Here is a 27,443-nt window from a genome sequence, read left to right on the forward strand (position 1 = left end):
TGCAGGAGTTACAATAAAAATCTTTATTTAGGTTTGGTCAGTACAGGGAAGATATACTGGAGTCACAGAGCAATATGCATGAACAGGGTACAACAGTTCATAAAAACTGAGTAACTATGCACACAAATTTCTTAAACATTCAGTCACCTAAAGAGAAAATGCAGATGTATGGTGGAAAAAAAACTGTATCTAACACTGAAACTACCATAGGACTCCATCAACAAGTCCAACTTTTAGTGATAAAACTACTGTACTGGGCAAACTTGGCAGTCATAAACCCACATCTACTCTAACAAGTCTGAATGGTGCATAAGCATAGTAACAGCATGAGTAAGAATGCCCTACACAGCACAGGTTCTAGAGAGACACAGATTTATACAGACATCATTGTGTTATACTTTAAGGAAAGAGTTCCATTTACAATTTCACATTAAACTCATATAAAAATAACCTGACCTTACACAAAATGTCCTTTTAGCAACAAAGTAATTAACTGTTACAATTTCCAAAGTGGCAGAGGTATTGAAGCAAAGAAAAAAAAAAACACACCCACCAAAAAAGGCAAATTGTGACAAAAGTATGCATTAATTTTCTGATAGCATCCTCTCCCAAATTAAATGACGCTGTATAAAAATTTGCTGGAAAAATATTACAAAACTGAGCCCTGTACATTTACACTTGAGTCCAAGCCATTCTGAACGTGGCGGGAACCCGCAGTTCGGTTACCTTTCCCACTCACTGTTTTCTCCTCTTGAGGGTCATGATTGGAGTCTGTGTCATTTAAGTGGTGTGTGAGAGAGTTTTCACTGCCCGTGGGAGAGTCTACACTTTCATACCCCGCACTGAGTTGGTTTACGTAACTACTACCTCCTTTGCCAGTTCTCTCCTCTGAGCTGTTGGAGGCCTTATTACCATTCCCTGGAGAAGAAGGAAAGCCATCTTCAGTGGTGTCCCCCTCCCTGTGACATCCAGACCCAGACGTCCTCGGCCGGGAGGAACTGCCGTTGCTTGGTCCGTTGGCCAGCCGACTGCAGTCTTTACCTGGGGCCTCTGCCTGTCCTACAGGCTCGGAAGATGTAGTCCTGCTGGTACCCGGGGCGGGGGCTTGAGCCTGCTGCTGTTGGTACTGAGCCAGCTGCTGGCGTGTCTCCTTCAGTTGTTGCTGAAGAACTAGAATGGTGCTCTGCATACCCTCTACTTCTTCGTCAAGTTGAATGATGAAGTCATTCAGTTCTGTGCAAAGGAGAGTCAAACCTACTTTAATATCTTCTATAGCATATTTTACAATACTTCAATTCTAAAATTGATTTTTAAAATTTTGCTTGGAATTTTAAAACAGCCATTCAAGAATGAGTTGTTTTTTTTTTCTTTTGGGGGGTGGGTGGGGGGGGGGGGGAGTAGATAGTTAAAATAAATATATTAAAGCAACCAAGTTTAAATTGACTCAACCCATCTAGCCATATACAACTGATTACAGCCCATAACATCTGCTTCGGGCTTATTTCCAGGATTGGGGAACATCCGGCCCACGGGCCATGTAAGGCCCAGGAAATCATTTGGTCTGACCCTGTCAAGGCATTAGGGGAGAGTTAATTAACTGTTTGACCAAATATAGCAGACTAATTTTTAAGTTGAGAATTTTGGCCCACAAATGATGTTATAAATACTCAAATAGCCATTGGCAGAAAAAAGGTTCCCCACCCTTGGTTTTAACCAGTGGGCCCACATGCCTGGTCCTCTTATTCATCCTCTTAGCAAGTGATTATTTTCAGCTCCACAGCTGGGTTAGCCCCTAGGGAACAATGTGGTCCTCGACTCTAACACTCCAAAGAGGCCTAGGCTGTAACCAAGGGACCATTCCACATAAAAAAAAGTAACAACCCAACAGAGAAAACAACTCTTGAAAATTTATGAATACAAATGTCCATTAAGATCTAAAAGCTTTTGGGGGAAGAAGTCCTCACTACTATATAAAATCTCAGATTTACTGTGTTTACGAAGAGTAAGAGCTAAGAACTCACTTTGAAAAGGTAGTTTTAAAGATATTTGACTACTAATCTTTGCAATTAACTATCAGATATAGTAATTAATAATTTAATTTTCAGAGTTTAGATATTTTCCTTACTATTAATCTTCCTCATAAAGAGGAGGAAACAGCTATATACTTGCCCGAAAAAAGGATGGTGGCCGACAAGGATGGTGGTTTGTCTTAGCAAACTTAAATATGATTTCTTATTCATTAAATAGAACCTCAACAGGAACAATCCATGATATACTTTTAGACCACTGGAAGTATCCAAATACTTACAAGATTTACAATTAGAGAAATTGGTTAAATAAAAATATTCTCCTTTGAAAGCACTGATTATAAATTTGTAGATCTGTGTAATGCCTTAGTAATGTAATAGCCTTTCTCTTTTACCAAATTCCACCCTGAAAAACAAAAACTTATGAAATGTACAATCAGGAGAGTGGGGAGAAAACCACTACAATTAAATGGCTTTGTCTGCTAACTAACTAGTTATGTTTCATTCATAATTTTACAGAACCATTGGCTAGAGATTACCATGTAGAGAACCTAATCTGAAATATTCATGCCTGGCAGTTTTTTAAAGCCAGTGCAACATTAACCAAACTTTTCAAAAACCCCCTTACCATCCTGACTGCTTTTAAGCTCCTCACTATATTTCTTCTGTAAAGCCAACTCTGCTTCAAGTTGTGCAATACGTCCCTGGGACAGCTGCCTTCCAAGCTCTTGATTCTCCTGGATAAGCATTCGACACTTCGCCATTAACTTTTTGCCTGTTTGGCTGCAAAGGAAAGAGCCATCCATCACAAAATGAAGACAAAACGGTCTACAACCTTCTTTGCTTGCAATTAGTACGCGATTCAGGTAACAGGTAAAGAACCTAACTATGTCACAACATATGCCTCCCTGTGATTACCATCTTCTTCTCTGGAACACAGCCATCTTCTGCATTTCAGTATTCTGCCAATACAGCAGCAAAAATAAACCCTAAGCCAAAAGTACCGAAATGGTCACTTTTTATTGCTATTACTTGCCAGTGAATTAACACACCTCAGATATGCCAAAATATTAATAAAACAATAAGGTACTTAGCTTTATGGAACAGGAAAGTCCTTGAAAAAATAAATGCACCACCACAAATGTGCAATTCTTTAAAATAACCAATATATGGAAATCAGTACCTATAAATGTAAATGCGAGTATATTTATTCTTGCCAGAACAGCATTTAATAAGGATGCCTCTTAATAGGCAATTCTCATAGGAATGTTTATTGCATTAATGGAGGTGTGTTCAGTAATTGTTTTTAAAGCTTTTAAAAATAGAGGCTTGAGACTATTCATATTCATCAATCCCTCATTTAACTTCTTTATAGGACATGCTTTTGAGTTATCTTACAATATGACATTAAGGTTTAAAAAAATTATTATCGATACGTAGTTAAGATTTTATTGATGTTATAAAAGATTATCCTTAGGACACAAAAATAAGATAATAAATAATGCAAATATTTGCCAAATTAGGAATGTATACTTTCATAAATTAGTTACCTAGTGCTAGTACAACATATAGAGCCTACATGCATATATACAGCAATTATAAAAAATGCAATCAAAAGTCCTGTCTCAATAAAATTTTACTGCTTTGCTTTAGCAATCACAATAGAAATAATGACTTTTCAAGGGATCTGATTTAAATATATAATCATATATATTACCTTTGAGACATAGATATGAAGTTTGATATCCTTGTAATGGCATTAAGTTCAGAATGACCTTACTGGCTATAAAACTTTTTTTGCTGACAATTTGTATTTCTTTATTCTTTTAGTGGGTTCCCCCCTTGCCCAATATATTTAAGAATGCATCTGATGTTACTAAGCCTTGGGACTGTTAAATGGGAGCGCTCTGTAAGTAATGCTCATTCTTTGACTCTTGCAAGGTTCTTTTACTGAGAGCACTTGTTCTAACCTATTATCCTTAAGCAAACTGTGGTGAAGTACAACCTTGGGTTACTACTGGCTCAAAGAAGCCTCAGGTGAAAGCAGCGAGTCAGCAGTAGTAAAAGATTATTAGCTACCTTTCCTGTTTTTGGCTACTGTTGCTACAGATCGCTCCCATTTCCCCTGAGCAGACTTGAGCAGCCACTGAACAAGAGTTTAGAAATCAAATGAGGAATTAAGAAACAGGCAGCACTGTCAATCATGCTGATGCTCCTTCCTCCCACTTTATTGCTATGCTCCCATGGCTTTTTCTTGCTAAGTAACATCAGTGTTTTCCAACTAACCTGAAAAATCTTTTATATAAACTGAACAAAGATCAGAAAAAAACTAAAATCAATAATTTGTGAGATGACTTAATCTCACAAAGTAGCACAAATTCTAATGCAAAAATGTTTCATTTATGAAAGTATACCATTTCATTTATGAAGTCATACCATTATACAAACAAATGCCTGCTCTAAGATAATCCTATCATTTCTAAAATTAATGATTACTAAAATAAATCTTAACAAAACTGTTCTTCTTTAAACATTCTATAACTTTATGTCATTTAAAATTTGTGCTGTGTTCATTATATCACAAAAACATAAAAATTTAATTATAAGTAACTATTTCTGGAAGAATATATTTTTTTTAACTACAAAAAAACCCCAACCCATTCCTAAAATCAAATAATTCACAAAGAAAACATAATAGGAATTGGTTTCATAGAAAATACTTATACAAAAGAATGGACACTGTACATTGCTTTGTTATCAAGGAGCCAGGATAACTTGGGAGAGTTGTACACACAATTACCTAAATGGTTAACTGAAAACTGAGCACTGCCAAAATACTGAAACATATCCTCTAAATACTGTAAAACATATGATTATCACATGCATAAAATATCTTAACTACCATGGACAAAGTAATTCAGGGAAGCTCTCTCAAAATGAAAACAGAATAGGAAAAAAAAATACCGAAAGCAAAATCACAACCCATTCTATTTGAATTATTCCAGATATAGTATTGATTATATACTATTTGTTTTAAGCTAATGATGTATTTACATGTAGTATCTAGAATACCCTGGTTTACAGCCTATTTTTTCAGAGACTAAAAATCTATTTATAGGTGATTAAAATACACTAATACAATGGAAATATTATGTAGCCATTAAATATGAAACTAAATGAACTAAAAAAAAAGTAAAATGTCCAAGAGATAAAGTGGAAAACAAAAGCCAAAGCAGCCAACCATCTGTAGCACATTCACATTTGTTTAAAACCAATATATGAGATGACTTTATATGCACAGCAATTATCTTGATGATACCCAAGAAGTGTTAACAGTGGTTACTGATCCTGGAGAACAGAATGGGAAAGCGCAAGGCCACATCCAGGAGTGACTCTCACTTTTCGTCTTCACTTTTCTTCATTCTTTTTCAACTTTATTCATGAGCATGTATTATCTTATCAATTAAAAAAAAATTTAACAGTAAGAAGAAAAAAACCCACAAACCCCAAACTGACTGTTATCTAAATGCAAAGAAAGATGCTGGCTACATTTAAGTACATGCTATTAATACATTTTATAAATTATTTCTTGACCTACTAAAAATATTTAGGCCATTTCTACTATGATCTTAAAAGGCATAAAATATATACAAAAGCCTTAATGCGGGCACCATAAGCTAATTTCAAACAGATTTGGTTACTTACTCTCCAACCCCCATTAAAAATGAGAATCTTAGAAGCGGATTTCTTGCTATAAAGTCATACAACAAACCACTTCTTAAACCCACCCTCTGCCCCACAATCAGTTCCCTAAAGCAGAAACATACATGATACTTACAATTGATTTGAATGATTAAGAGAGAACTTAAGTCACCCTTGTTAAAATTAAACGTTGGGACAATCTGGAACATTTATCTTCACTCATCTTAGACTCCATTATCACCAAGAGAAAATTCGAATTGGTGACTTATAGAATGATCTGAAGAAAAAAAATTCACCTCCAGGACTGGATGGAAGCATGAAGAAAATGCCTCATTTATCTAAATGATCAAATGAATTTGCTGGATATGATCACTATACCTTTTTTTTCAATTCACAAAATGTCTCACTTAGGCCAGCCCACGGTTCCCAGACATTATTTCCCAATCTTCTGACAGGCACCCTGTGAAGCTGTCCCACAGGAATTTCTACTTCAATATCCTGGGACAAGGCGTCAAAAAGTACCAAGTGTCAAGTCTCCTTGTCTTTTATGATACCAGCTGGAAAACAGAGGCATGGCCTTTCCTTTCCTTTGAAGAGCACAGCAACAATTTTCCCAAAATCAATCTGCTCTCCACAGCCCCCAAAATCAAAATGTTAAAATTACAACAAAATCATCATAGTATTCCTTGAACTTAAAAAAAAACAACTATTAAAGGCACATTTAATTTAATATCAAAAGTGCAATACAAAAGGCTCAAAATACAATGAAGGAACACATTCCCCCATTAACACCAATGACAATGCTCTTTCAACTTGTGCCTGTTGAATGAAATGGGGATTTAATAAATTTCACTACTAAAAAATAACGCAGCGAGTCTCATCACAGCCAATATCCTTATACAATCTAGTCGTGAAATGAGTTTATAATGCTTCACAGTTTAAACCTGAAGTTTGATACCACACCTTCATGTTTGTACAGTCCTCAGTAAGATTATCTACAGTATTAGCAACCATTCAAAGAACAAACCATTGATTCAAACCACATTGATTTAAGGCTCAATCAAGTAATAGAGAGCCCCAAACGAAATGGTTAAATATATGAACTACTTGTACTGATATCTATTAAGTAGTTTCTTATCAAATAAACCCTTGAAATGCAAAATTCACCTCATTTAAGTTTTGATCAAGAAGTTCAACAACAATCATGAAGTCCACAGTCTTATAGGCAAAACTGATATACAGTGTCTCTAAGTCACTATGCTCAAGGTTAAGAGCGATGCATATTCCATTTTTACATTTTACTGGAATTTTACATGTTCAATTCATTATTTTAAATCCCTAGGTTTTCATTCCTCCAAACTGTCTGAAGACACAGTGTGCCACAGACTTAAGACTTCTGTTTCTCCCTCTATTTTCTTCAAACAGAAACATTTCTCAAGTGTCTACATGTCCTAGAAGGGGAATTTTTCGGAGGTGGCCACTTCTTCGGAATAGTCCGACGCCATCAGGCCTCTGAAGCAAGGGGAGGGGAAGAGAAAAAAGCTGAAACAAAGGTTCATCTGGTCAGTGTTACATTAACCATTACACGCTGGATAGTATAAGAATGTGGCTTTTTTGGCTCAAAAAGTCTGAGTCTTGGTGTGGAAACGAGTACTTGGCTGTCCCACCACAGCTTTCTCGTAGTGGGACTGTCAGGGAAGTCTTGACTGGGGAGTATGATTTGTTTACCTATCAGGCGTAAACTTCCAGGCACTCAGTTCATTTTGGGCTTGTTCCAGTTTGTCTTTAGTCTGTTCCAGTTCACCTTTCATTTTTAGGAAAAACAAGTTGATCGCGGGGTCCACCATTGTTGATCTCAGTTGGGCGACACTGGGCTGCTGGACTTGCTTGAGGTACTGGATTTGAGTCTGTGCAAAGCAAAAGAAACAATTACTGCCAAATCAAAGGAAACATACATAAGAAGGTGAGCTAAAATCGATTTTCATTTGCTGTATTTGCCAACTTGTTTATGAAAACTCTCCCTCTTTGATCTTAAAATCCTCTAAAGTAAAAATTAAAAACAACTATTTAAAGTTACCCTTAAATTAAGGATATTTAAGGAATTATGGCCATTTGGTTGCATTTCCATATTTGAAACCTTTAAATAAAGAGGCTACATCTTACTTTGCAACCAAAACAGTACCCAAAAAATCGGTTATATTTATTAAAAATGCTAGCAATCACTGGGAAAAAGCCAAGTTTAAAATATTAATTATATAACACTACAGTACTTTACACATTCAAATTTGTGCCCATGGAAGTTATTTTAAGTACAATACAAATCCCTTAAAAATATACCAGGTACAAGGTTATAATTTAAAACACACACTTGCATTTCTAGATTTAAAAATATGTAGTATTTATATTTACATGAGCTGGCATTACTTTATAAACAGCATCTTATAAATAGCTTTATAAATAGCATCTTAAGCCAAAAGAAATTCTATGTTTATTTTTTTCCCTTCAGAGTAGATTTGAATCATAGAATTGTAAAGTTGGAAGGTGACTGACCTAGTCCAAACTTATTTTTGAGAAATTAAATAAACCAAGTGTCCACGAATACAGTTAGTTCAGTGCCAGAACTGGGACTAGAATTGTAGCTCTCAAGCCTTCTGACTCCGATCTAGGGCTTTCCCCACCATACCAGAACTTCCCTACTTACACACAAAACCTTCCATTTCTCTCAGCTGTACTATTTACTATCACCTTAAAAATACCTTTCTAAAATATGAAATACAGTTTATTGGCTTTAAATGTATCACTTGCTTCACACCCAAAGAAGATATGGTTCAAGATCTTGCTCCACACTAAGGCTTAAATAGGATTTAGGTTAACATTTCATAAGTAGCTAATCTCTATCATACATTTAGTAAAAGCCAAAAATATACTGAATAGATTTAGGATACATTTAATTACTATTTCATTGAGCAAAGAGAACTAATTTTTACTTAACTCAGGGAGATTTATTTTAAGTAACTCATTTTAAAAAAATATTTGTATTAATTTTGGAAAGGAAGGGAGAGGGGGAGAGAGAGAAATATAAATGATGCGAGAATCATTGTCTGGCTGCCTCCTGCATACCCCCTACTGGGCATCAAACCTGCAACCCGGGCATGTGCCCTTGACCGAAATCGAACCCGGGTCCCTTCAGTCCGCAGGCCGAAGCTCTTATCCACTGAGCCAAACTGTCTAGGGCAGGGGTGGGCAAACATTTTGACTCGAGGGCCACAATGGGTTCTTAAACTGGACCGGAGGGCCGGAACAAAAGCATGGATGGAGTGTTTGTGTGAACTAACATAAATTCAAAGTAAACATCATTACATAAAAGGGTACGGTCTTTTTTTTTTAGTTTTATTCATTTCAAACAGGCCGGATCCGGCCCGCAGGCCGTAATTTTCCCACAGCTGGTCTAGGGCTTAAGTAACTCATTTTAAATAAGAAAATACAACTGTTTATTCAATGTAAGGCCAGTTGCTAAGACAACTTAATAGGAATAAAGCATGTCATATAGTACATAGCACATACTACTACCAATAAAGAAAACACTGCCTCTCCAACACCAACATAGTTGCTATTTAGATTTACACAGGGAACTGCATCTGCCACATTAACCTTGACCTTTCCCTGTTTTTGTGCCTGCTGCCCTTTCTGCAAAACTTCCCTCTGTATTCTAACGGAAACAATGCAGTTGTGAGTTGTTGAGCAGGCCTGTGCAGGGGAGAGCTATAAAAATGTGGCTGGGAAGGTTAGGCTCTAGTTGAGATAACCTTGAAATCTAGGTTGAAAAAGACAAAAGAGTGATGGGGCACCCACAAAGGCTTGATCAGGCATGAATGTTCAAACTGCCAGTGTATATACGATAGCTGACGAATCATGAAGGAACCAGCAGCACATATTGTTTGTCTAAAGCAGCAGTCGCCAACCGGTGGTCTGCGGACCACTGGGGGTCTGTGAGGTCCCAAAGGGTGGTGACTGCTGGTCTAAAGCAAATGGTGAGATATACCTGAACTAGGATAACAAGAGGCCTCAAGAAGAGAGGGTTCAAAACACACAGGTGTTATGAGGTATTACCACAACTACCCATTCTTACTCTAGCTACGCTATCTATCCAGGTGTTAGCACTGGAAAAGTAAGATTTAGCCTTTGCATGGGTAAGCATCTTAACACAATGCCATGCAAACAGGGAGAACTAAAATTATTAAATGAGTAAATGGTAGAATCTAGAATCCTAACTATCAGAAAAAGCAAAGAATTAAATGATTTTGAGACTGGGCAACTGAGATGCACTGCCCACTTCATTAGACATGAAAATCATAAGAGAGAAAAAAATTTTTGTTGGAGGAGTGTGTGTTACATAGGAAGAAAACAATAATATTCAAACTACTGATGAGACTTCTTGAAACCAATGGCCAAAGGTGAGGATGGTTTAATAGTTGAAAATACAGAAAGTGAAGGCATGAGTACTGAGAAAAAGAGAAATTTAATGCATTAGTTAGTGACTTTAAAGGGGGGAAAAATTAGTGGTAGTGAAGATGGAAACAAAAGGAGAAAAAGTGATGAGTAGGTAGAGAAAATGACAAAGGCTACTGTTTTCTTAAGCAAAGTGACAGGTGAAGAGTCGTTTTGAAAAAGTGAAGAGGGCCCTAACTGGTTTGGCTCAGTGGATGGAGCATCGGCCTGCGGACTCAAGGGTCCCAGGTTCGATTCCAGTCAAGGGCATGTACCTTGGTTGCGGGCACATCCCCAGTGGGGAGTGTGCAGGAGGCAGCTGATCAATGTTTCTCTCTTGTTGATGTTTCTAACTCTCTATCCCTCTCCCTTCCTCTCTGTAAAAAAATCAATAAAATATATTTAAAAAAAAAAAAAAAAAGAAAAAGTGAAGAGGGACAAGAGACTTTTGTGGAAATGTAGACACTCTCTGCAGAGTAAGTAAAAGAATGAGAGAAGAAATAGGAATAGGACTGTGCCCAACATTAGTCCCCAGTGACCAGAATATTGCCTTATATATTAGATTTTTATAAATGTGTCGGAGATTACATAAAACTCAAGAAAAGTTCAGATTTTAAAATTAGAAACAGTGACAGAGCTTCCTCTACTTAGTATAACTTACATATACCAACACTAAATTTAAAAAAAGGCTAACACTGTTTAAGACAGCATAAAATTGAATCTAAATTCAACCACAGCTAAACCATCAAATATGTCACTACATTTTAGATCTATGTAGACATGATTCAAATGAAAGCTGCAATAATGAAAAAGAAAATGTGGCAGAAGTTGCTGACACATCGAGGGGTAAAGAGAAGAAACTAATCAGATGGTTGATTCTTTTTAAAAATATACATATTTTTATTGATTTCAGAGAGGAAGGGAGAAACATCAATGATGGAAAATAATCATCGATTGGTTGCCTTCTGCATGCCCCCTACTGGGGAACGAGCCTGTAACCTGGGCATGTGTCCTGACTGGGAATAGAAGAATCGTGACCCCCTGATTCACAGGTCAATGCTCAACCACTGAGCCACTACAACTGGGCCACTGATTGATTCTTGTATGTGCCGAGCGGGGGATGAAATCCATGTATTGGGACGATGCTCTAACCAACATCGACGAGCTACCCAGCCAGAGCACAAACCTATTTTAAATCCAATGATGACAGTCTATCTATTGAAAATTTACATTTTGCTATTTATATCTCAAAGAATATCTACCTAGCAAAATGTGAATTTATAATTATTAAGTATATAGAATTAGCTAAGTACTAATTAACACATGTGATGTGGACTAAAAACCAATTCCTCAGAGAGTTAAAGCATTTGAAATACTTACAGTACACTCTTGCATCTCTTGCTCCTTGGTTGCTAGTCGCATTACAAGGATGTTTTCCCTTCGTGCAGACTCTTGTTGTTGTTGCTTTAGTTTTTCTTCCGACTCCCTTAAGCCAGTTACATCATTAGCTGTGATTAAAAAAAAATTTTTTTTTTCAAAACATTATGAAATACAATTTCAAAACCAAATGGAACTAATGAAATGAAAGTTCTGATTGTCTTTGTCAGGATAATAAAAACCAGGGTAAAAAATTCATTAAGTCTTTAGTTTCTCTCTTAACTACGGTTAGAACAAGGAAGCTTGTTCCCAAGCACAGTGCTCTTTTAGGAGATAATGGTGCTATCGTGGTCCAAAGCCACCTAATATTAGATGGAATTATGTTGTTACAGTCTCATCTGTTTCAACTTCACACAGGAAACTTTTGTATTTGCTTATATTATACAGTATTCAGAGTCCTGGTTAGGACTGATTTTAACCTATTCAATATAATAAGCATGTCTATAACTGTACAATTATTAGATCAAGTTTTCATGATGTTCATAACATCTATGGATTATAATATAGTTTAATAACTGAAATTTCAGGGTACTAAGCTTTCTGGGCTTGGAAAACAATATTGGTTTTGATTTATTTTTAATATGTTTTTATTGATTTTTGAGAGAGAGGAAGCGAGGAGAGAGAGAAACATCAATGATGAGAAAGAAGCATTGATTGGCTGCCTCCTACAAGCCTCCTACTGGGGATCAAGCCTGAAACCCGAGTATGTGCCCAGACAGTGATATCTTGGTTCATGGGTTGAAACTCAACCACTGAGCCACACTGGTTGGGCATAATATTGGTTTTTATATTCACAAATAATGTTACTCTCAATGAAAAGTGACAGACTAAAAAGGTTGATATTATAAACTTTGTTGGTATTTTTAGCAGATTTTGAAAAATCTGTAAAAAATATAGCCATATCTTATTTTTATGATTTAAGTAATAATTAAGTTACAATTTAAATAAATTTATTACTAGTTCTTTGTGCATACCTAGACTAATAACTTGTGCTTTAATTCAAATTCCTCTGTGGAAGGTGTTAGGGACAGATTTAGGAAAGTGTAAAGTAGTTGTGAGTTTCCCTATCCATATTCTCTCAGAATTTTGTACATAATTCTGCTAAAATAGTCATGCTATTATATTATTGCATGTCAGTCTTCCCCAATGACTGGGAACTCCCCAAGAAGAGAGATCATGTGTCATTCACCTATTTCCTAGCACCCAATATAGTGCCCATAGTTCTTTAATGTTTGAATAAAAATTACATTTGCTTAGCAAAACCAATTATCCTGAATGTCTATTACAATCTAAAAAGAGATATTTGCATGGTCTTTAGGAAGCTACAACGCAAACTTACAGTTCAGATCTGTGTACTTGCCCTCCAAAGCTTGCACATATGCTTCATACTGTTTCCATCTAGTACAAAAATAAATTCGTTATTAGTTGTTAAATTGAAATTGTTTTATTAAGAAACTAAAAAAAGTCACATCTGTAAACTTATAAATTTAACACCAAGAATTCCACTGCATGTTTTAAGGTCTCTTCCATTTTGATAATTATAAATCTAGTTTAACCAATAATAAATAAGTCACTTCATTATTCCTTCTCAACTTAATGGAACTATGTAAAAGAAAACACAGATAGAAGTGTTTTCTCCTGAAAACTTACCAAGTGTGTATCTCTGGGTCAGATCACACACCATATAAGACTTTGTATCACTTATGTTCAGTTCAATGCCTGGATAATGGAAGCTGAGTAAAAAAACCTACTACGACATTCATATATGCTTTCCACCACAAACAAAAGGCATCTGATATAATAAAAGTCTAATATGCCAAGGATGCTCAACCACTCGATGATGTGCACTGACCACCAGGGGGCAGACGCTCTGACCAGTAGGCTAGCTTGCTGCTGGGGACCCGCTGATTGGGACTGAGCAGGACTGAGCAAGATGGGCCAGAAACGCCCTGGTACCCTCCCGTGTCCCTCCCAGGCACCAACTGCACCAGTGGGGTCCCTTGGCCTGGCCTGTGCCCTGTTGCAATCCGGGACCCCTCGGGGGATGTCAGAGAGCCGGTTTCGGCCCGATCCCACAGGCCAGGCCGAGGGATCCCACTGGAGCACGAATTCGTGCACTGGGCCTCTAGTATAAAATATGCCTAATTATAAGAGGCTGCAGGTTATCTTGGCTCTTTTGTGAAAATACCATGTGACTCTCTCTAAAATAATATTTATTTTTACTTGTAAAAAAAAGGGGGAGAGAAAATACTACTTTTCCAGTCTATTTGTAAAGCTGTATCAACTTGCATAAATGCTATATACTGTCAGAATATAAGAAGTCCTTTCTTCCTCATTATATTCCCCTACCCACAAAACATAGGCTATATTAGCTGCTCTTGCAATGATTGTACATAAACAACAAAGCTTTCCCCAGTCATATGTTTAAGCAACTGCTAATGCAAGCATAACTGCCCTGACTGTCGCTGTCCTGCTTACTGAAGAGCTATGTTTTCAAGCCACTCTTTAGTTGCAGCTAATCAAAATTTAATTTTAGAAAATCTTTTTATAATCTTAAAAACTTTGACAGGTCAGCTATAAGATTTACTATTACATCACAATGACCAAAAAATACCAAGCTAATCTACCTTCCATATAGAGACTACTGTTCAGCCAAGAGCATGTTATTTTTATAGCCAAGGCAACCTAGGGTACAAATCAAGTGCATTCAATATTTGGGGATCAATAAAGGTCTCTTGTGGAGGCAATATAAGAACTATTTGTTTTAGAAGAATGGAAAAATATAAAAAAGTCAACAAAAACATCCTTATCAAGAAGCCAAAAAGTACAGACTAGTTAAATAAGTAGCAGTTGATTTAAAATCACCAAGAGAATTAATGAGGGAAAAACTCATGAGAATTCCCTAAAGAAAGAAGTTAATCTGACCTCAAGAATATTCACCACCCACACACACAATCAAGAAAAAGACTGCACATACTAACCAGAGGAATTATCTAAGAAAGGATAAAAGGCAAGGACTGTCTCATATCAGAGGTACAAAGAGAACAAAAGGTGAGTGGCAGTATATCATAAGCAAGTGCCTACCGCAGCAGGGAAGGACAAGAGTGTTTTGGAATACTAAGGATTCAAAATTTATGTGGAGGAAAATAAAGGGTATGCAATGGAAAAAGTGTCCTATGCATAAGATTATGCAAAGGAAGATAAAGAGAAGTCCACAACAAAGTAAGTAGAACGAGTGGGAAATTATCAGACTCTAGGAAACAATAGAACGAGTAACCTGTGTCTATCTTACAAAACACCTCTTCTCTCTACTCTAGCCGATTAAATTTATTTAGTCCTTCAAGTAAAAATTCTGTGAAATTTCTAGAGAAAGTTCAATGACCCTGAAAAATATTCATTTATTTTTACCTAAAAATGTCACGTAAAAACTTATCAACCATAGTAATAAAATGCAGAAAGAATATATTTAAGTTATAAAACACAAAACATGCGATTCTTTTTCTGATTTCTTGCATTTAAAAGAATGAATACCATAATGCTGCATTTCTCAATCTATTTTTGCAAGACAATTATAAGATAACCCCAGAAAATCAGAGCTGGAAATAACTGTTAAAAGTAATTTAATCCAACTCCTTTAACGCCAAGATGAGAAAATGAAGGATATAAAGAGTTAAATGAGCCAACTAAGGTTCCTTAGAAGAAAGAGTAACTTGCCTTCATCAGTAAATAATGTATTTCTTCCATAACTGAAAACATATCCTTTAGGACTATAACTTTTTCACATATTAAACAGGAAAGGAATAACTACATTAAACTAATTTTTGCAAGAAAAAAATTCAGGTTACCTATTAGTCTAGAAGTTACCCAACCTAGTGCTTTAGATCTTTAAAGTGTTATGCTTTCCTCAATGATTATATAATAAAGAAACAGGCCATAAAAAACACATTTCAAAAGTACATTAAATGATTTGAAGATGTATGCACATTAAAAATAAAATACCTAACAGACAAAAACTTTATAGTATAGAATTACAATATAATGCTCTATAAAAATATTTTTATAATTTGAAACATAAAAGAACATTTTACCTTAAAATTAACTCATCTCGTGCCATAACTTTGAAGTCTGTCTCACTCAGTCGAACCTATAAATAGAATTGAAATATGAACTGGGTGCTTTTCCTAAACATTTTAAATGTACATACCACTGTTGCTTACACTTTTCATATTTTATGAAGATAGGATAACTTCTAATGCCTCAAGCGCTGGTTTCTAATAGGAATCCCTTTATCACTAAGACAGTAGTTCTCAACCTTCTGGCCCTTTAAATACAGTTCCTCATGTTGTGACCCAACCATAAAATTATTTTCCCTGCTACTTCATAAAGGTAATGTTGCTACTGTTATGAATCGTAATGTAAATATCTGATATGCAGGATGGTCTTAGGCGACGCCTGTGAAAGGGTCATTCAACCGCCAAAGGGGTCGCGACCCACAGGTTGAGAACCGCTGCACTAAGACATTCAAAGCCCTTCCAAAAGGAGCACTATACTGAGACACATGAAACATCTCCAAGCCTGAGACTTAGAAATGGTTATTAAAAGGCTAATATGAAAATTGTCCCCTTCACGGGAAGTTTGACCAGGGGGCAGGGCTGCCAGCCGACCTCCTGTGTCCCCTCCACCTGGCCGGCCCTCTCTGATCGGCCCCAATTGGGGGGCTAGCCGGACCCCACCAGTGCACGAATTCGTGCACCAGGTCTCTAGTATACTATACTTAAAAAACACACACATAACTCTTATTTTATTGTAAAGTAGTTTTAAAAAAGTAAACCTTTTATCTTTAAAACGAGAGGCCCAGTGCACAAAATTCATGCATGGGTAGGGTCCCTAGGCCTGGCCAGCAATCAGGGCCTTCCAGCTGCCAGCCAGGGCCTTCCTTTGTTCCTCGCTGCCCCCGGTGGTCAGCACAAATCATAATGAGCTATTGAACTCCTAGTCTCCAGTTGAATTCCCGAGGGAACACTTTGCATATTAACTTTTTATATATATAGATGCGCATCATTATTAGGGACATGCAAATTAAAACCCCAATGAGCTATCATTACACACCTATTAAAATGGCTAAATAAAAGACTGTGGTAACAACTCCAAATGGTAGGTAAAGATGCAGAATAAGATTGCTGGTGAGAATGTAAAATGGTATGGCTGCTCTGAAAAACAGTTTGGTGGTTCCTTTTAAAACTAAAAATAGATGTGCTCGACAACCCAGCATTTGAACTCTTAAGCACATATCCCAAAGAAATGAAAATGTATTTTCACACAGAAACTTGTACAGCTTTATTTGCAACAGCCAAAACTTGGAAACTACCCATACTTCAACAGGTGAATAATTAAATTACAATACATCCACACCATGGGATACTAAAAAGAAACAGACATAAGCAATTTGGATAAGCCTCAAAGAAAATTATACTGGGGGGAAAAAATCTCAAAAGGACACATATACTGCATGATTTCATTTATATACATTTGTAAAGTAGCATAATTATAGAAAACTGCTTAATGTTTGCCAGGTGTTGGGGATTGAGAAGGAGGGAATGGATATGGCTATCAAGAAATGACACAAGGGAAGCTTGAGGTGATGAGTTAGTTAACTAATCTGGTTGTAGTGTTGGTAACACTAAGTTATGTGAGATAAAACTACATAGACACACATATGCACTCTCTGCATATATAACCTGTGAAATCTGAATAAGCTCTGTATTGAGTTCCTGGTTTTGATGTTATGCAAGATGTCAACCTTGAAGGAGGCTGGAGGAAGAGTGTATAGAACATCTCAGCACATTTCTCTGCAACTTTTTGTGAATCAATAATTATTTCAAAACTAGAGGCCCAGTGCACAAAATTCATGCACAGGTAGGGTCCCTAGGCCTGGCCAGCAATCAGGGCCCATCAGAGCCTTCTGGAGGATGGCCAGGGCCTTCCTTCATTCTGCACCACCCCCTGGTGGTCAGTGCACATCATAATGAGCGATCAAACTCTCAGTTCAACTCCCAAGGGGACACTTTGCAATACTAGCCTTTTATATATACATATAGATACAAGATAAAGTTTTAAAAAATGGGCATAATAGTCTACCTCAGTGGCTTGAGTGTGGCTCTTCCACAAAATGCCATGTGCAGGTGCGCACGTACAGTGTGATTGAAACTTCGTGGCCACACTCAAGGGGCCAAAGAGCCGCATGTGGCTTGTGAACCGCAGTTTGCCAACCACTGGTCTAGCTAGATGAAATTACTTCGTAAATTGAGGAATATTGTTTTTTCTATACCAAATGATTAGGAAGGTGAGGTACCTCTTCTACTCTAGTATAAAATTATGGCTATAGTCCTAGCCAGTTTGGCTCAGAGGATAGAGCATCAGACTATGGACTGAAGGGTCCTCGGTTCGATTCTCAGTCAGGGCACATGCCAAGGTGCAGGCTCAATCCCCAGTAGGGGGCATGCAGGAGGCAACTAATCAATGAGTCTCTCACATCACTGATGTTTCTTTCTCTCTCTCCATTCCTCTTTGAAATCAATAAAAACATATTTTAAAAAAATTATGGCTAGATTACAGTTTCCCTTATAACATACACTTATATCCTGCTTTCCCAATTGAATTTTAAATTCCTCTTAGAAATGTTACTTTTTTAAATAAAACAAAGTACGATTTAATGCTTTGGCACACATTTGACTTTGTGCTCTGTACCAAGGCAAGCTAACAACTAGAATATGAAGTCCCATCTCCACTATTTCTTTTTTCCTCCTTTCAGCTGAATGTAATGATGGGCACTGGTTAACAAAATCATACGGGTTTCAGGTGCACATTGCCACACACCATCTGTACACTGTACTGTGTTCACCATGCCAAGTCAAGTCTCCTTCCATCACCATTTATCACCCCATATACCCTTCACCTCCGCCACCAATCACTATACTGTTGTCTGTATCCATGAGTTTTTTCCCCCTCAATCATTCCACCTGCCCATACCACCCTCAACAACTGTCAGCCTCCTCTCTGAGTCTGTCTTTATTTTGCTTAATTCATTCTGTTGATTAGATTCCACAAGAATGCAATCATCCGATACTTGTCTTTCTCTGAATGGCCTATTTCACTTAGCATAATGCTCTCCAGGTCCATCCATGCTGTCACAAAAGGTAAGATTTCCTTCTTTTTTTAAGGCCTAGTAGTATTCCACTGTGTAAATGTACCACAGCTTTTTTATCCACTCATCTACGGACACTTGGGCTGCTTCCAAATCTTGGCTATTGTAAATAATGCTGCAATGAACATAGGGGTGCATATAGTCTTTCAAATTAGTGTTTCGGGTTTCTTCGGATAAATTCCCAGAGGTAGAATCTCTGGGTCATAAGGCAGTTCCATTTTTAATTTTTCAGGTAACTCCATACTGCTTCTCACAGTAGCTGCACCAATTTGCATATCCACCAACAGTGCATGAGAGTTCCCTTTTCTCCACATCCTAGCCAAGACTTGTTGCTTGTGATTTATTGATAGCCATTCTGACAGGTGTGAAGTGATATCTCGTGGTTTTAATTTGCATCTCTCTGATTAGTAACATTGAGCATCTTTTCATTTGTCTACTAACATCTGAATGTTCTATTTAAGGACACGTCTATTCAGGACTTCTGCTCATTAAAAAAAAATTTTTTGGGGGTTGAGTTTTATAAGTTCTTTATAAATTTTGGATATTAACCCCTTATCAGATGTATTGTTGAATAAGTTTTCCCATTCAGTGGGTTGTTTTCTCACTTTGCTGATGGTTTCCTTTGCTGTGTAAAATCTTTTTAGTTTGATGTAGTCCCATTTGTTTATTTTTTTCTTTTGTCTCCCTTGCCTGAGGAGATATATCAGAAAAAAATATTGCTACGAGAAATGTCCGAAATTTTATTATTACTTCTTTGTAACTGTGTGCGTGTGTGTGTGTGTGTGTGTGTGTGTGTATAAAATATTGACTATTCTGAACTAACAGGAATACAGAACAGGGGGATAATGAGACCAGAGGAAAAGGTAGAACCTAAGAACTAAAGAGTTGTAACCTTTTTTTGAAACATATAAAAATAAATTTACATTACAATCAAAGGAATTTAAATTAGGAAAAAAGAAGTTAACTTATAGAAACCTGTGGAAAAATATCTCCTTTTCTGACATTATTTGTATAATGTTCACATAATAAAGGCTAAGAGTAGAGCAAGGGAAAAACATTACAAGAGTTTTCCAAAATTTGAAAATATTCTAAAAATACACTGCATATGAGACACAATGTATAGTACATTATATACCCATGATGCTATTATTATCATAGGCAAAGGAGTGAACATTAAACAAACACTCGAGATAGTGTGTGTGTGTGTGTGTGTTTGTATAAATAAAATGCTTAAAAACTGCTGGAAAAACACACCTTTTTGGGAAGAGGTTCCTCGTTGGTCATCTTGAATCCTAGAAAAAGGGAGAGAGAGATGAGGTTCAATTGATTTTTTTCCATTGAAAGTAGGACAAAAAATACTGGCCTTTTCAAACCAATTTATTAGTGAACTCAATTATGACCAAATCATTAAGGGTTCCTTTGAATTTAAATAAATCTTTTGTTTTAGATTTACAGAACAGTTGCAAAGATATTACAGGGTTCCTGAAATTGCCATACCCAGTCTCTCAAGTTAACATCTTTTTTTTTTTTAAATGTATTTTATTGATTTTTTACAGAGAGAAAGGGAGAAGGATAGAGAGTTAGAAACATCGATGAGAGAGAAACATCGACCAGCTGCCTCCTGCACACTCCCTACTGGGGATGTGCCCGCAACCAAGGTACATGCCCTTGACCGGAATCGAACCTGGGATCCTTGAGTCCACAGGCCGACGCTCTATCCGCTGAGCTAAACCAGTCAGGGTTCAAGTTAACATCTTACATTAGCATTACTATTACATTATATTGCAACTATTAGGTTATTTAAAAAATTCTTTTATAAAAAAGTTGTTCTTTTTGATGTTGCCATAAAGGATTGAGAGATAATTTTTCAATGCATTCTTACAACTGCCCTATAAAAGACAAATCTTGCAGAAGTGACAACTTTGTGCTGAAGTCAGATATTGACCTCAGGCAGTATCCCAGGCATCTTGCTGAATTGATATAGAAGAGTAGGACCAGTTGCTAAGCCTTTTCTTTTACAGCATTATGGTTAAGGTAGAAGCTATCATTGCCATAATTCACTACTGTACAATGCTTACATATAATATATACACCTTAATAAAAATATTCCTACACTATTTAATCACGTCACAATAATTTGTATCTCAAAATGTTTTATATAAATTTATACAAAATTCACTTACTCTTGTTGCAAAAGATAAATTGAAGAACTATTCTCATAAGCTTTATATGCTTACTGAAAATACTTCTGGTTATGTCCCAATATTCAAATTTAACAAGGAGGCAAGCTAATTTAAACTTATTGCTAGGTATCATTTATAATAGTACTAGAGGCCCGGTTCATTACATTCATGCACTGGGTGGTGGTGAGGGGTGGGGAGGAGAATGAATGTCCCTCAGCCCAGCCTGCACCCTCTCACAGGCCAGGACCCCTCTGGGGATGTCCGCTTGCCACAGAAGTGGAAGAGGCTCCTGCCACTCACCAGCTGTGAGCCTGGCTTCTGGCTGAGCAGTGCTCCCCCTGTGGGAGCGTAATGACCACCAGGGGCAGCTCCTGCGTTGAGCATCTGCCCCCTGGTGGTCAATGCGCATCATAGCAACCAGTAGTTCCACTGTTCAGTTGATTTGCATATTAGTCTTTTATTATAAAGGACAGTAATGAATGTCCCTTATAAACTTTCCCTATAGTTTATTTTACCTGCCCATATTCCAAATTATTAAAAATTTAACTAAATAGAAGTTATGGTAATGTACAGCATAGTAAATATTTGAGAATGGTATTCTATTTTTCATATCACATACAATCCCAACTCTGTTAAGTCAAATACTCTAAACCAGCGGTTCTCAACCTGTGGGTCGTGACCCCTTTGGTGGTTGAACGACCCTTTCACAGGGGTCACCTAAGACCATCCTGCATATCAGATATTTACATTACGATTCATAACAGTAGCAACATTACAGTTATGAAGTAGCAACGAAAATAATTTTATGGTTGGGTCACAACATGAGGAACTGTATTTAAAGGGCCAGAAGGTTGAGAACCACTGTCTAAACCAGGGGTGGGCAAACTTTTTGACTCGAGGGCCACAATGGATTCTTAAACTGGACCGGGAGGGCAGGAACAAAAGCATGGATGGAGTGTTTGTGTGAACTAATATAAATTCAAAGTAAACATCATTATATAAAAGGGTGCGGTCTTTTTTTTTTTTAGTTTTATTCATTTCAAACGGCCCGTATTTTGCCCACGGCTGGTCGAAACCCTGACTTTCAGATTAGGTACATTGTGAAGGAATTGGGACATGTTAGAAATAATCGTAAATTGATCACATCATAAATTACTGGCTTAATTCTTCCCTCTTTAATAAGCTTATCATTGGATGTCACTAGGAAAAACCTGAGTATATTACCCTCTCCAAGTTCATCTCCACAGAGGCTTGACTATTTCTATTTTAGCTTTAACGTGCATTCACTTCACTAGGCTGTTTACCTTTCAGAACCCAGAAAGTTTGGCATTTACTTGCAATTGTCCATTTGTCCAGAGCTAAATATAATAGGTAAATATCAATAATCTATTGAACAAAAAAAACAAACCTATAAGACAACTATAGCCATTTGAAGTTTTAGCCATATTTAACTAATATATAAATGTGTACCAATGTATGTCACTATTCTAGGTAAATCTTTCTAAAGGCTTTTCATCTTACTCAAAACAGTACATGCCAATTCCTTGCCCTTTTATTGAGAGTTATTTTCTTCATTGCTCTTAGCACGATCTGGTATTTTATATACTTACTAGAGGCCCAGTGCACGAATTCATGCACCAGTGGGGTCCCTCGGCCTGGCCTGCGGGATTGGGCCAAAACTGGCTCTCTGACATCTGCTGAGGGGTCCCGGATTGCGAGAGGGTGCAGGCCAGGCCAAGGGACCCCACTGCTGCACGATCAGGGCCAAGGAAGGACCATGGGAGGGCTCCAGGGCATGTCTGGTCCATCTCACTCAGTCCCAACTGGCCAGACCCCAGCAGCAAGCTAACCTACCAGTTGGAGCATCTTCCCCCTAGTGGTCAGTGCACATCATAGTGACTGGTCAACTGGTTGACTGTCTGCACCCTGGTGGTCAGTGCATGTCATAGCGAGCGGTTGAGCGGCATTAGCATATTACACTTTGATTGGTTGAAAGGCCGACCAGTTGACCAGACAACTTAGCCTATTAGGCTTTTATTATATAGGATGTTTCTCCCAGTTATGAAATAAGCTCCATGAGAAAACTTCCATTCACTGCTGATGCCTCAGTACATGGTAGGCACTCAAACATATGCTAAACAAGTGAATTTGCTTGTTACTATTAAATCATAAAAGGTGAGCTACATACTAGCATGCATATAAGCATAACCAATGGACACAGTAAGGGGATGAGGGCATGTGCTGGGGGGTAGGAGCGGCCAGGGAGAGGTTAATGGGGGGAAAAGTGAGACATATGTAATACTTTCAACAATAAAGAATTTAAATTTTAAAAAGTGAGCTAAATAAACAAATCTAGTTTTCCCCCCAAATAAACCAAGATGACAATCCTGTAAAATTCTGAGTATATATGTGGAACTTAATATTAACAGGTATTGTGAGAGAGCTCTATTAGTGACAGTTTGAAAATAGCTAAATTTACCACTGTGGATAGGGAGTCTACCTGTTACCTAGTTACTGGGCACCAGAGCCACTCAAAATAAAATCTTAGTTATAAAACTTAAGTATTATGGATGCTATTTAATATAGATTAAACATTAAATTCCAGTTATAAATGAGTATAAGTTTCTACAACCTGACACTTTGCCCAGGTTTATTTGTTCATTCTTTTCTTAATAGTTACTCAGCTTTTTATTCTATTAAAATAAAGTTAATTGCAAACTTAACTAGCAATAAATATGCTAAAGTGTTTTTTAAAGGGCATTTACATGATGGAGAAGTTCTACTAGCCTTACTTTTCCAGAACAGAGTGACAAACTTTGGAAAAAAGAAAAAAAAAGGCAGCGTAACTTGAGCCTCAGTTTCCCCATTTAAAAATGATTACCACCACGAAGGCTCAAAATTATTGTGCTATTTTTAAAGATAAACATTAGACTTTAGCATGGAGACTGGCACAAAATAAGCATTTAATTACTAGTTTACTCCTCATTAAAAAAAACCCCACGAAGACCCTCAATCACTATTTCTCGAAAAGCCCAAGGGAGAATCAACAGGTTGACAATAACAATATTTGTTTCTAAGCCTCACTGTAGAATTTTTGGTGATCTCTAATTTTTAGAATTATAAACAGCGAGTTATTTTAATTTCTAACATTGGCTTACATCCTCTTATAAAAAGTTTGATGCTGGGTAGATTTTAAAAACAAACTGCTTAGAGGATATTTATATTTTTTCTTTTTTAAAAATATATTTTCATTGATATCAGAGATAAAGGGAGAGAAAAAGATAGAAACATCAATGATGAGAATCACGTATTGGCTGCCTCTTACATGCCCTCTACTGGAGATCCAGCCCTCAATCCAGGCATGTGCCCTGACCTGGAAATCGAACCATGACCACCTGGTTCATAGATCAATGCTCAACCACTGTCCCACACCGGCCAGGCTGTATTTTCTTTACGTACAAAAATAAATTTCAAAATTTGTAATATAAGTCAAGGATAAATACAGGCCTGGTATAAATCTTTGCATTTCACATGTCGATTATCAGTCACAGGTCATTCCACATATTATGGGATATGTAAGCTGGGAATTCAAAGCATAAGCATTTAGAAACTCCTCCCTTATCTTTAACTGATGACAAGTCAATCTTTCCTTGAGAGTCCATGGATATTGCACAATAGTTAAATGGGCAGTCTGGCAAAAGGCAAATTAAAACAAGTTTAAAATTTAAAAGCATCAACATCCAACTAATTAATCAAAATAGAACCTGGTTTTGACTTTCACATTGCACAAATGTGCTAAGGAATTTATTTCCCAATACAATTTTTTTTGGCACAACTGACAGCACACAATAACCATCTAAAGTCAATTCCAGAGCCATAAAGACAATGGACATTCCAGGTTCTTAGTACAATCAATCTATTCTTGTATCGGAAAAATGGAATGACTGAAGTATCATTCGGAGTTGAACCTTGAAGGAAAAAAATGAATATATGTTCAGTGCTATGAGCCATTCATTTAATAATTCTAACTTTTCAAAGTAAGTCCCCATTTTCCAGATAATGAAATGACAAAAGTTAGTAACTAATGAAGGTGGGCAATTGTCCCCTCTCTCATCCTAAATAGTGATCAAGCAGCTTATAGCTAGGAAATGCAGAAAAGCAAAATAAGTAAAATTCAAAATTGGCCAATTTGGTTACCTTTTAGTACATTTAAGAAAACTAGTTAAACATGATTTTAAAATTATGTAACGGTTTCAGTTATTCATGTGGATAATTAAAAAAGATAATATAGCTCAAGTTTAGAATGTCAGAACCACCAACCACTCTTGATGCCTTAATATTGAATAACAGATGATGATCTAGATTAGAGGCTCAGTTTGAGTTGAATGGGTGGCTAGCAGCCCAAATCCCAGTACTTCCCTGACTCTCAGCATTATGATCCTAAGTTATGCAACTCAGGTCTCTGTAAACGGAGAGGCAAGCACCAGCCAACACAACTTCAGTAAGAAAGCATGTGCCTAGCTGAAACTCACAACTAAACACAACGAATTAATAATACAACATGGTACTAGCCTGGGCGCTGTAACAGGAAGGGTACTAGTTAGGAATCGGAAGGCCACCCATCCTGACTCTTGTACCTTCTTAGCCCTGTGACCCTGAGCAGGTCACTTAACTCTCTGGGCTACAGTCTCCAAAACAGCAAAAAGGGGACACCAATTTTCACTGCCTCACCAAGTGCTGCACACCTCAATGCTTTAGGTGCCATACCCCGCCCCCCAAAAGGGGGGGAAATCTTTCAAACAAAACACTCACACTAACGTAGAAGATAGTTTTAACGTGTATTTGGGGGAGAACATTTATTTATAACATTTATTTATAACTCTAGCCTGATGCACCACTTTCATAACCAATATACTATTATGGGCCTATTAAAAAGTTTTTCTCTGATAAGTCTAGTGATAGAAAAGTATGTAGAGGCAAAAAAAAAAAAAAAAAGTGGGAGATAATCTAAAACTACCGAGGTCATGTTTTGCTACATGACCTACCAACATGCTATTTTAAGGGCAGGAAAACACTTTTTTTCAAGAGCAACATCCCCTACAATTAATGACCAAGACTGCTACTAAGTATACGGAGCGGAAGACAGCGGGTTCACAGCGGGGAGGCCGGCAGGTGCTCATTCTTGTTACTGTTCTCCGCACCGACAACTGTAGCCCCGCTGTGTCCGTCCCGCCGTGTCCCGGGGGCCCGGACCGGTACCGGCGGACACGTGGGCAGCTACTCCCACTCCCACGTCCACGTGCACCTCGGGGCTCCCCGCTCCCAGCGATGCCATCACCCACCCCTCGGGGTGGGGAACGAGTGCCATTCCGGGCCGCAGGGTGCGGTGCGCAGGGAATATTACTCCACCCTGGGGAAGAGACTCTTTTTTTACCATATAAACACGGTTACTTAGGGTTTTTAACGGGGTCCTTTGGGAGCAAACACCCAATTAAGTGTCACCAAAACAAGAACCTGGACTCGCGCTCCCCGCTGGCAAGACAGGACTCGGGGAAACTCCACGAGCGGCCCGACCAGGCCCCGCGGCGAGGCCTGGGCGCCGCGCGGAGTCGGCTCGGAGCCGCGGGGCCGCCTGCGCTCGGGACGCGCCGCCCGTGCGAACATGGAAGCCGCCGGGGACGCAGCTGCGGCGCCACCGGTCGCGAGCGCCGCGCTCCTGCCCGTGCGGACTCGCCCGGGGCCGCCGGCCGGACCTGCCGGGGGCGGGAGGGGGCGCCGCCGGGGCGCGCACCGAGGGGGCGGACTCCGGTCCCGCCGGCCGGCCGCGGGAGCGCCCGCCTCACCCCGGGCCCCGGGGACGGGAAAGGAGGTAAAATGGCCTCGAGGCGGCGGAAGTGCCCCTCGGGCGGGAAGGCGGCGCGGCTACCGGAGGCCGGCAGGCCCCGCGAGCCCAGTCGCCCCCAGGGCTCTCGGCACCGCTGCCCGGGCGAGCGCGGCCGCGCCTCAGCCCTCGGGACCCGGAGCCCCTCGCGGCCGCGCCCGCCGCCCGCCCGCACCTACCTCTCCAGCCGGAGGCCGCGCCGGCGCCGCCCAGTCACATAGGCCGAGGCCGCGCTGCCGGATCGCCGCCCAGGCCGCCCGATCGCGCTCCCGAAGCCCCCCGCGCTCCCCTTTATTTGCGGGTCTCGCCGCCACAAAATGGCGCTGAGGGAGGAAGTGAGGCCCCGCCGCCCCACCCCCTTCCCGCCCCGCCCCGCCCGCCGCCCCGCCCCGCCCGCTGCCGGCCAGGCCCCGGCCCGTGCGAGCCGCCGCCCGCCCACTCCCGCCACGCGCCCCGCCCCCTCACCGACTGGTCGCCTCCCGTCACGGCCGTAACCGCACGGCCGCCGCCGGGCCCGCCGC

At 38.8% G+C, this 27,443-nt stretch overlaps 1 protein-coding gene across 3 annotated transcripts; it reads right to left on the reverse strand.

The window, feature by feature from the left end:
- Positions 1-27,443, reverse strand: WTAP (WT1 associated protein). 3 transcript variants are annotated; one of them, XM_070417391.1, is made up of 8 exons: positions 27,388-27,443; positions 20,113-20,150; positions 15,743-15,798; positions 12,994-13,052; positions 11,598-11,725; positions 7,458-7,636; positions 2,656-2,810; positions 1-1,233 (listed from the first exon to the last, which is right to left on the reverse strand). In XM_070417391.1, the coding sequence occupies exons 2-8, from the start codon at positions 20,140-20,142 to the stop codon at positions 650-652; spliced, it is 1,191 nt and encodes a 396-aa protein (XP_070273492.1). In that variant the 5' UTR covers positions 20,143-20,150; positions 27,388-27,443; the 3' UTR covers positions 1-649. The 3 variants fall into 3 exon arrangements, 2 of the variants coding, with proteins under 2 accessions (XP_070273492.1, XP_070273491.1); XM_070417390.1 differs by lacking the exon at positions 27,388-27,443 and adding an exon at positions 27,102-27,250; XR_011471796.1 differs by lacking the exons at positions 1-1,233; positions 27,388-27,443 and adding exons at positions 5,866-7,241; positions 27,102-27,250 and having other exon boundaries at positions 2,721-2,810.

This window comes from Myotis yumanensis, unplaced genomic scaffold (assembly GCF_028538775.1).
Source record: "Myotis yumanensis isolate MYYU_CA2020_CCGP unplaced genomic scaffold, mMyoYum1.0.hap1 SCAF_6, whole genome shotgun sequence".
Classification (NCBI taxonomy): domain Eukaryota; kingdom Metazoa; phylum Chordata; class Mammalia; order Chiroptera; family Vespertilionidae; genus Myotis; species Myotis yumanensis.

Excerpts from the sequence above, each read along its gene's own strand:
- WTAP (XM_070417391.1), bottom strand. The coding sequence starts at position 20,142 with ATGACCAACGAGGAACCTCTTCCCAAAAAG. Across the intron at positions 13,053-15,742 it reads CGAGATGAGTTAATTTTAAG|ATGGAAACAGTATGAAGCAT; the intron begins GTAAAATGTTCT and ends TTTTTGTACTAG. Across the intron at positions 1,234-2,655 it reads GCTTAAAAGCAGTCAGGATG|AACTGAATGACTTCATCATT; the intron begins GTAAGGGGGTTT and ends TCCTTTGCACAG.